Source organism: Ochotona princeps, chromosome 24 (genome assembly GCF_030435755.1).
Source record: "Ochotona princeps isolate mOchPri1 chromosome 24, mOchPri1.hap1, whole genome shotgun sequence".
NCBI lineage: Eukaryota > Metazoa > Chordata > Mammalia > Lagomorpha > Ochotonidae > Ochotona > Ochotona princeps.
This window is the reverse complement of record NC_080855.1, coordinates 10,341,843-10,350,974: the sequence shown is the minus strand read 5'-3', so window position 1 is coordinate 10,350,974 and position 9,132 is coordinate 10,341,843. Positions and strand designations below refer to the sequence as shown.

At 61.2% G+C, this 9,132-nt stretch overlaps 2 protein-coding genes across 6 annotated transcripts in view; both read right to left on the bottom strand.

Moving 5' to 3' along the window:
- Positions 1-113: 113 nt before the first annotated feature.
- Positions 114-2,505, bottom strand: NUDT16L1 (nudix hydrolase 16 like 1). 2 transcript variants are annotated; one of them, XR_009247610.1, is made up of 4 exons: positions 2,065-2,505; positions 1,658-1,988; positions 886-1,108; positions 114-362 (listed from the first exon to the last, which is right to left on the bottom strand). XR_009247610.1 is itself a non-coding variant. In XM_004586720.2 (4 exons), the coding sequence occupies exons 1-3, from the start codon at positions 2,263-2,265 to the stop codon at positions 887-889; spliced, it is 684 nt and encodes a 227-aa protein (XP_004586777.2). In that variant the 5' UTR covers positions 2,266-2,479; the 3' UTR covers positions 114-362; position 886. The 2 variants fall into 2 exon arrangements, 1 of the variants encoding a protein (XP_004586777.2); XM_004586720.2 differs by having other exon boundaries at positions 1,728-1,988; positions 2,065-2,479.
- A 2,092-nt stretch (positions 2,506-4,597) lies between these two features.
- Positions 4,598-9,132, bottom strand: part of MGRN1 (mahogunin ring finger 1) — a 42,361-nt gene continuing 37,826 nt past the window's right edge. For 2 of the 4 annotated variants that reach the window (XM_004586716.2, XM_004586717.2), the window contains 3 exons: positions 8,823-8,921; positions 6,592-6,636; positions 5,356-5,494 (listed from right to left, as the gene is read on the bottom strand). In XM_004586716.2, the coding sequence (XP_004586773.1) occupies positions 6,596-6,636; positions 8,823-8,921 (140 nt within the window). In that variant the 3' untranslated portion in view covers positions 5,356-5,494; positions 6,592-6,595. Of the gene's footprint in view, positions 5,495-6,591; positions 6,637-8,822; positions 8,922-9,132 lie in introns of all 4 variants that reach the window. The other 2 variants (XM_058681108.1, XM_058681109.1) reach the window with 2 other exon arrangements.

Here is a 9,132-nt window from a genome sequence, read left to right as displayed (position 1 = left end):
AGCCCTCTTGCTGCCACCCTGGGCACCTGTGCTCCGTGAACCCATAGGATCACTCAGAACCCAGCTAAGCTCAAGTGGCTGTGGCAGCTAAGCACATCCCCAGGGACCACGAGTGAGCAGGGTGCAGGTGTTTATTTCTGTAGCAACGTGCCTTTCCCCACGCTCGGCCTCGGTGAGCAGCACCTTCCTTACCAGGCCAGGCGGAGGCTGTGGACACTCCCGCTGTACCCTGGTGTCCTCCAGGTCGCAGGCTGCAGGGGACTGCCAGTGGTGGCCTTCCTGTGCAAGGCGGCTCTGCTGGTCTCACTGCCCACTAGGCCTGCGCTTCCAGACCATCCCCTCACAGGTGCCTGCAGACCGGGCTGAGGACGGAGAGAGGCAGGTTTTCTAAGCATAGATCAGAGTTTGGGGTCAGGGTCAGCGGGGGAGCCAGCAGCTGAGCCCCTGCCAAGGACAGGGTGCCAGGGAGGGGAAGCTCCTCTCAGCACAGGCTTCCACCCAGAGCCCAGGTCCCACAGAACAGCTGTACAACGGCCTCCCGGTCTCCAGTCCACACAGCCAAACCCCAGCTGTCCCTGGGAGACCAGCCCCATACAGTGCAACCTCCACCAAAATCAACAGCAAGCTGCCCAGCCCATGTTGCGTCTCCAGTCCTGGTGTTAGCTTGGGAGGGATGCAGAGACAAGGCCACCTAGACAAGACACCCTGCTCCTGAGGCTCCAGGGCTGTGGACCAACAGGCTCACGGGGCCTCCAGCAGTTCCGCCCTGAGCAGAGGAGGTGGGAGGGTTGCCACGCTGCCAAAGGCCCGCTTCACCCCAAGACCAGAGCCCCAGGGTACAGACAAGCTGGGGAGGGTGACACACAGCGCCGGCACGGGGAGCACCTCAGGAGGAGGCGGGCAGCAGCTTCTCCAGGGCTTTCTTCTGCTTCTCAGTGGCTGCGGCCAAGGCCTCAGCCAGCTTCTCCTGGGGCATCATGTTGAGCACCTTGAGGGCGAAGAGCAGCTGGCACTTGGCAGTGCTGACGAACGCATTGCTCAGGAAGTTGGGGAAGCCACCGACGCGATCCTTTTGAGTGTACAGAGGTACGCGTACCAGGCCCAGTACCTGCAGGGGCGGGAGCCGGGGTTCAGGGCAGGGCCCTGATGGGCACAGCAGGACTGTCAGCAGCTAGGTGAGGGGCACAGCCGCCAGTTTCGCCAGGGAGATGATGGGCGACCAGGCCAGTCAAAGCCGTGCAGGCCCCTCGCCAGGCAAGCTGGGCCCCATGCTCTACCCAAGGGGCACCTGCGCTGGCAGGAAACTCCGCATGCACACCCTTGCCGTCCCACATCCCGTGCACACCCATGCTGTCGCCCTCCCCCACCTCCAGTGCAGCCCCAAGAATGCCGAGACCCATGGTGGACCCCCTCTCATGGACCCCCTCCGTTTCAACCCTCAGCCTCCTCATCCCATCCTTCCCTCCGTACCCTCCCTTTCCCCCTCCCAGGATTGGCAGTGGCAGGCAGCCCGGCAGATGTAACACAGCCCCGAGGGGCCCCGTCCCGGCCGCCCCAACCTTCCCCGGCCCCAAACCGCCGGCCCTTCCCCCCGCCCCAGTGCTGGAAACAGCAACAGCCCCCCAGCCCGGCCAGGGGACCCTCGGGGATGTGTTACCCATCGGTGCCTTCAGCGGAGCCAGAGCCAAACCCCTGGGCGGAGGACGGGCCCCGGGCGGTGGCCCCACCTCCAGGCCGTGGTCGCGCGAGTGCACCGCGCTGATCTCCACGGCGTGCAGCTGCTCCAGCGTCAGCTGCCGCGCGTACAGGTGCGCCACGACGCGGTGCGGGCCCTCGGTCAGGTGCGAGCTCAGGTAGTCGGCCTCGGTGAGGCGCAGGCAGCCCAGGCCCAGGCCCAGCACGCGGTTCAGTCCGTCCTCCAGGGACCAGAAGCGCCGGTCCACGAAGCCCCCGGGGAAGCCCAGCAGCCCATCAAAGCGCATCTGCATCTGCAAAGGGAGCTCAGGTCACGGGTGCGGGGCTGGCGCGGAGCCCCCAGCCCGGCCCCGCCGCCCGCGTCCTCACCAGCACCGAGAAACGCATGGGGATGCGCCCGAAGAGCTGCCCGGGGTTCGCGGCGTACAGCATGGCGTGGCACGAGTGGCTCCAGCCGGGCCCCAGCCGCATCGCCTCCTCCCGGCTGATCTGCTTCAACTCCGGCACAGCCGCCGTCGACATCTTGGCAACGCACCCCACTTCCGAGCCCGCGTCGTCCCTTAAGTGCATGCGCAGTTCTACCTGCTTCGCGCCCCGCCAATCAGCGGGCAGCTCTGCGCCTAAGCCCCTCCCCCTCACCAATGGCTGCCGTGCACCCAGGCTTACCCCGTCGCGGCTCCCGGGGCGTCGTTAGGCAGCGGAGCGGGCAGTGTGCAAAGGCTGGGGGCGGTGCACGCCCCGCTGCCATCCAATAGCGGCGTACCGCGCCAGGCGGCAGCGCTCACCCAAATACCCGTCACCCACTCCCAGCCTCGAAAAACTACAACTCCCAAGATGCAGCGCACCAAACCAAAGTACGGAATAGGCGTTCGGGCTGCAGACCACCAGAGACAAACTGGGCACTCCAGCGGGACAGCCGGGAATGCCAACCACTAGGTCACTATCGTTTCTCCTTGGGAGCCTGGTCTGTGCCCATGCATGCCCGTGAGCTCCGCCTGCAGGAACCTTCAAGGATCTCTGTTCAGCTGAGGCGGGAAACCCGAAAGAAACCAGCTACTCTACTGCCCTACCAGAGCCCAAGAGGGCAAGGACAGCAGGGCCTGACTGGGCTTGGGCCTCCCTGGACCCAGCCTGTGACCCCAGGCATCCTCAAGGGCTTGCCTAAGGCACCGCCAGGACCCCCCTGTCTCATCCCCGGTGTCCACAACAGACGAACCGATTCCGCAGGGGGTGGGTGTTAGAAGCACAGGAAGCCTCTTCCGGGTGCTCACAGAACTTCCTGCTCACAGCAGCATTGGCTGAGGGAGGGAGCCTGCACTCCCATCCCACTAAACCTTCAGCCGGGAGGCCCCCCGCTAAAGTCCTCACCTTGCTTGCACGCCGGGATCCCATATGGATACCTGTTCTAAACCCGGCAGCCCCGCTTCCCATGCAGCTCCCTGCTTGTGACCTGGGAAAGCAGCAGAGGTCGGCACAAAACCTTGGAACCCTGCACCCAAGTGGGAGACCTGGAAAAGGCTCCTGGCTCCTGGCTCCGGCCGTTGTGGCTGCTTGGGGAGTGAATCAACGGACGAAAGATCTTCCTATATGTCTTTCCTCCTCTGTATATGACTTTTCAATAACAATAAATCAATCTAAAAAAAAAAAAAATCAACAAACCTGCTGGGACGGAAGCCAAAGTCCAGGATGGGGAAGGCTTCCCCGAGCAGGCATCTTAGGGAGGGGGCAGGACCCACCACAAATATTCATTAAGTGCATGATGGCAGCAGGAAACGGGTGAGGTATGACCGCATCAGATGAGAACAGCAGTGTCCCCCAGGTCCCCCAGGCTGTGGGGCACCAGTGCCTGGCAGGAAAGCCCCTTTGCCTGCCAGCGGGCATTCATCAGCAAGGGGCTGGGGGTGTGGAATGAGACAGCACATCTGGCACCCCTTTCAACTTACTGCACCAGACCCAGGTGTCAGAACAGCCTCTGGGTCAGCAACACAGGCGTCCGTGCATGGTGGACATTTGCTGCAACACCATGCCCTGCAGCTGCCCTCCACCCCGTGCTCCACAGGCAGGGCAGGGGCAGCCCGCCAGCCTGACCCGAGTGGAGTTCTAAAGGGAGCATCCAGACCAGCCCTGTGGCTGCAGACCCAGGAGGCTCAGGCCTCCCAAGTATTCCTCCTCCTCCTCCTCCCTGTGACTGCACCTCACCACCAGTCCATCCCCAAGTTTGTTCCCAACAAGAAGCAAACCCTCACAGACTCAACCCGCTCAACTGCTCAGCAAGTCACTGGCAGGAACACATGAGCCATCCCAGCCTGGTTCACCCTCTGTGGGCACACAGTGAACACTCCATATCCATGCAAACCAACCAACCAACCAACAGGCCACGATGCACAGCTGGAGGCCCTGGGCTCCCTCAGAACCACGCAGGAGCCAGAACCCAGTACTCAGGGGGCAGGCAGGTTGCACACAACTGGGCATCCTCACTGGTTGGGCACTAAAGCTCCCTCCTCATCCCGTCCGCAGCCCGCGCTGTCACTGCCATCCACCCTCGCAGGCTGGGTGCTGGGTGGGAGGCACTCTCCTCACCCGCCCCAGCTCTGATGCACACACAGTGTTGAGTCCCAAAGGAGCAGCAGGTGGTATTGCTGCATGGTTTTATTACTATAAATATACAGTAAAAATGAACAAAAAAATGAGCCGGAGAACATCAACTGAGAGCCCAGGAGTCCAAGGCTAGCTGGCTGGGCCACAGCCTGACCTTCAGAGTACTGGCACCCACGACAACAGCAGGAGCCCCCTGCAAGAGCACACATGTGCACAGGGGTGGAGTATGAGGACGGTGCCCTGCCCACAGTTCAGTCACAGATAAGTCAGCCCCTGGAGGCTTCTCCCGAAGGCCCTGTTGGGAGGGCATCACGGCCAAGGTCCAGGCCGTTAGTGATGACCAGTGTGAACTGCTCTACAACCGTCCTGCCTCAGGATTGCCTCCAGGGGCTCCCTGGAGGCGGGCCTTGGGAGCTGCCCACACTAGTTGGCTCAAGGCCCTGAAGAGGGACACTGCTGCCTGGGAGTTCCATCTCAGAAGCCACACAGAGGCAGGACCCCCAACAGAACACACCAGAAGAAACACAAAGGGACTCTGGCAGAGGAGGAGCCGCGGGGCCTGGAAACAAGGGAGGTGGCAGAGGCAGTGCAGGGGACAGTGAGGAGGCCCTTGGGGCCAGGAGAGCCTCAACAGGGCAGAAAGCAGCAGGGCCAGCCAGGTGGCATGGGTGTGACGTGCACAGGGCAGAAGGCAGGCACTGTTTCTTTCTCTGCCTGTCCCCAGGCACCGCCAGCTTCCGCCCAGGAAGGACTTGGGCACCTCACTCCTCCACGCTGGTGTGCTAAGTTTATGGGGCATCTACCCCTTCCCATGGTTGTGCCAAGCCCCTGCCAGGCCACAGGGCATGCCAGGTGCAGGGCTGGAGAAGGCTGCTGTCCATCTTGAACCACATAAAAACCAACCAACTGTAGAAAAGGGGGCAGAGTACAGGCAGGCCACTGTGCTCTCTTGTCAGGGTCACTGTGGCACTCAGAGCCTGGTGTCCACCTGGGCATGCAGACAGGACAGCTGGGGTCACACCAGGCTCCAGGCTGGCCCCATGGCACTCTGGGCACTGAGGGCCCCCAAGTCGCCAGCACAGTCAGGCTCAGAGTGGCGTCAGCTCGGTGCTCCCGGAGTCAGGAACAGTGCAGCCAAGCGGGGCCCAGGGGCCACTGGAGGCACCGGGGCTGCGGGGCGTCTCTATGGAGGTAGACCATCCTGTAGGTAGGAGCACAGGGGCAGCAGTCACACTCAGCCACGTGGCCCCTGAGTCACCCATTCCCGCCTGCTGCAAGCCCTACTAAGACAAGACCTGGGCGAGGTGGGACAACATAAACCCAGCTGAGACCACGCCAAAGGCTAGGGACACCTCCAGCCTGGTTGGCACCTCCTGGGAAGGACTTGGGCAGGTGACCATGGGAGGAAGGCAGTGGACCCTATAGTTGGCCAGCTTCTCCAGGTCCCCTGCCCGGGCCTGTACTTTCTGCCAAGACAGACAGGCTGGAGCCTGGCTGCTTCTTGCCAGGCCAGGGGAGAGCAAACAGGAGAACGGGCGAGGGCAAGCCAAGGTTCCCAGGCAGGCAGGGAGGCCTCCAAAAGGCTTCTTGTCCCCAAACCTTCACCCCCAGGGCGCACCAGAAAACCTGCTGGCCCCTGCGGCCTCCAGCTGTGAGCAAGTGAGGGAGCAGAGGGCCTCCAGTGGAAATGGGTCAGGCAGAGGCTGAGGTGAGGGATTCAGGGTGGCTCCAGGCAAAGCGGCTGAAGGCCTGACCCTAACCCCCCAGCCTTGCTGCTCCCAAAGCCCCATCATGAAACTTCTCATTGGATGTGAAGGGAAGGGGTCTCCAGCCCCCTGACCGCTTCTGGTGGCACTCCTGTAACTGCCTTCCATACAGCAGCCATTCGACCACTGCAGCAATGAGGGGCACCAGCCCCACATGGAGCTTCCGAGTCTGCTAGTGGCCCAGAAGGTTCCACAAGCAGAAGGGATGAGGCAGCCAATAGCAATCGCCCAGTGACTTCCAGCAGAAGGCTCAGCCATCCACAAGGGCAGAGCAGGGCAAAGGAAGAGACAAGCAAATGGCACAGTGGTGCCTGGGGCACAGCAGCCTGGGTACACTTCCTGGGAGCCACGTGCCAGAGTTGTCCCCTATCGCACTCCTCACCCCCAGGAGGCCACCTCTCAGAAGCACAGTAGTAGTGGCTGATGGATTCTAACTCAGGGGCCCTGAGGGAACAGAACAAGCAGTAGCTCCACAGGGCGGGCAGGACACTGGGCAGAGAAGCCCGCAGAGCGTGTGCAAGTGGTCACGTACCAGCTCACTCCTCTATACCAACAGAGCACGCCTCAGGGCCCAGGGCTGCACAGACAGGAGGGAGAGACAGATGAAGCAGTTAGCAGGCACCCGTTGGCCACCTCGCCCAGGCGTCCCGCAGCACCCACGCCACAGCAGCCGTGACCAAAGAGAGCGAGCGTGAGCAGAGCACGCCTGGGCCAGTCGACTCCAGGGACACACGGACTTGCCCATTCCGCTGGGCTCTGAGGCCCAGCAGGCATACCACGGCACCACTCCACCTCTGGCTTCCACAAGGACATCTTGGACCTGGGTCTGGATATGCAAGATCCCAGCTGGAAGCTTGGGGCTGGCTGTGAGAACGACACTGTCCTGAGGGTCCCCCTTTCTTTTGTCCCACTCTCAGGGGACCCGGGGCTGAAGAAACTATGTGCTGGGGGCTTGGCAGCGTGGCCTAGTGGCTAAGGTCCTCGCCTTGATCCCATATGGCCGCTGGTTCTAATCCCGGCAGCTCCACTTCCTCTCTGTCTCCTCCTCCTCTCAGTATATCTGACTTTGTAATAAAAATAAAAAATAAATCTTAAAAAAAAAAAAAAGAAACTATGTGCTCTCTTGGCAGCAGATGCCATGTGGTCCTGAAGAAAGACAAGGATGGGTGGGCACATCCCAGACCACAGACCAAGTGGAGACACTGAAGGACACTCACGACCTGGGATTGGGGAGAGCAGTAGCAGAAGGCGCCTTGTGGTGAGAAGGGGACAGACGACGCACGCCATGCATGCCACACACAGGCAGCTCACATGGACCAGGAGCCACACATGGGGCTGACTCAGTGCCGTATGCGGCCTAGATGCAGATTCTGCCACCTCAACAGATGACCCTCCCCAAGACCCTGGCCTGAAAATGGGCACAAACCTGAGGTCTTGGTCTCACCTGCAAGTCACAGGAGCAGAGGTGCACGCTCCCAGGGATGTGATCTTGGGGTCAGAGGTCAGCAAGCTGAGGCCCCTCCCCCGCCCGTGCCCCACTTTCTTTATCAGAATGAAACCCAAGTCCATGGGGCCATCTCACTGCCGTCCCAGTCCTGGCTTCTGCCATGGCCGTGCTTGGGATGGGCTGCCATGGGTGTGCTCGGGATGGGCTGCCATGGGCTGTTAAATGCACACGTCTATACCCTGACACCTGGTGACCCTGTCAGCCCAGGCTGCCCACATATCCACTGGGGGACTAGAAGCTGGGTGAGACCAACAGGCGTGATAGTGGGTTAAACCTCTGCCTGTGATGCCAACGCACCCAGGAGTGCTGGCTTGAGTCCCAGCTGCCCCACATCCAATCTAGCTCCCTGCCAATGTGCCTGACAAAGCCAGAACATGGCCCGCATGATGAACACCCACACGGGAGTCATAGAGTTCTGCGCTTCCAGCTCTGGCTGTTGCCGCCAGTAAGAGTGAATCAGAGGATAGAACATCTCTCTAACTCTCACTTTTAAATAAATAAAATTTTTAAACATCCTTTCCAATCAGAATGCATCCCTGATGTCCAGGCCTGGATCCTAGGCAGCAGGGCCAGCCAGGTGGCATGGGTGTGATGTGCACAGGGCAGAAGGCAGGCACTGTTTCCTTCTCTGCCTGTCAGAGCACTGAGTGACAGGGCGAGTGCCAGCAGAAGACTTTCCAGATCCCACAGCCATGGTGAGGCTGCACCTGCAGGCCATGTGGTCACTTGTCCCACTCCTGGTGGGCACTGGCACAAACAGGGGAGTCCCTTTCTCGTCCCCATCCTGTGAGATGAGGTGGAGAACCCAGGAGACTAAAGGGGCCCAGTAGCTGTACCTCTGCACATGTAGGGGAGTCAGAGCAAGACACTGTCCGTGACCTGGCCGGCCCTGCTGCCAGCCCTCATCAGCCTGGCCGGGCACAAGTGCTCCACTGCAGGTGGCCCAGAACCTAGCTCCCTCCCTACCCCAGCACCACAGCAGGTTCCTGCCTGACCACTGTCTGCAACTCCATTGTGAGGCCCTGCTACTCAGGCCCTTTTGGTTACTCGCACCTCCCCAGGTTGGGATGGCCGCAGGAGAAGGGGCCCTGGCAGAGGCTCTGCTGAGGAGCCAGCCTGTGGTGGGGCAAGAGGGTCTGCCTTGCAGACCTGGTCCTGTCCTGCAGTATGTTTGGGGTTCAGGAGGAGTATGGGTGCTGCAGAGATGCCACGGGCTTCTGGTGGACACCAGGGCAGATGCAGCCCAGGTGCCGTACCTGGCAGGTAGATGTCGGCAGGCGGGGCTGGCTGGCCAAGGCCACGGTGCTCAGGGCTGCCATCCTGCAGGACGTCCTCAATGGATGGCACTCGGCTTCCTGTGGCAGGCAAGTGGCAAGGTCAGGACCCAGTCCTGGCCCCAGGGACCCCTAAACTAAGGTGTTGCTGCCTCTTCCTCCTCGCCTGTCCCCTGGATCAGGGTTTGTGTTCATTATGAAAACATTACAAATCCATATGCCCAGAGTAAGACTGACTGGTAAGATGCTACGGCTGCCCCTGCTGGTACCAGGGACCTGGCCCTGCTACTCC

What these genes read in the sequence shown, in the direction of transcription:
- NUDT16L1 (XM_004586720.2), bottom strand. Translation starts at nt 2,265, where the DNA reads ATGCACTTAAGGGACGACGCGGGCTCGGAAGTGGGGTGCGTTGCCAAG. An exon ending in CCATGCGTTTCTCGGTGCTG is followed by an intron (nt 1,989 to 2,064) that starts GTGAGGACGCGG and finishes CTCCCTTTGCAG; the next exon opens with ATGCAGATGCGCTTTGATGG. An exon ending in CGCGCGACCACGGCCTGGAG is followed by an intron (nt 1,109 to 1,727) that starts GTGGGGCCACCG and finishes CCGCCCCTGCAG; the next exon opens with GTACTGGGCCTGGTACGCGT.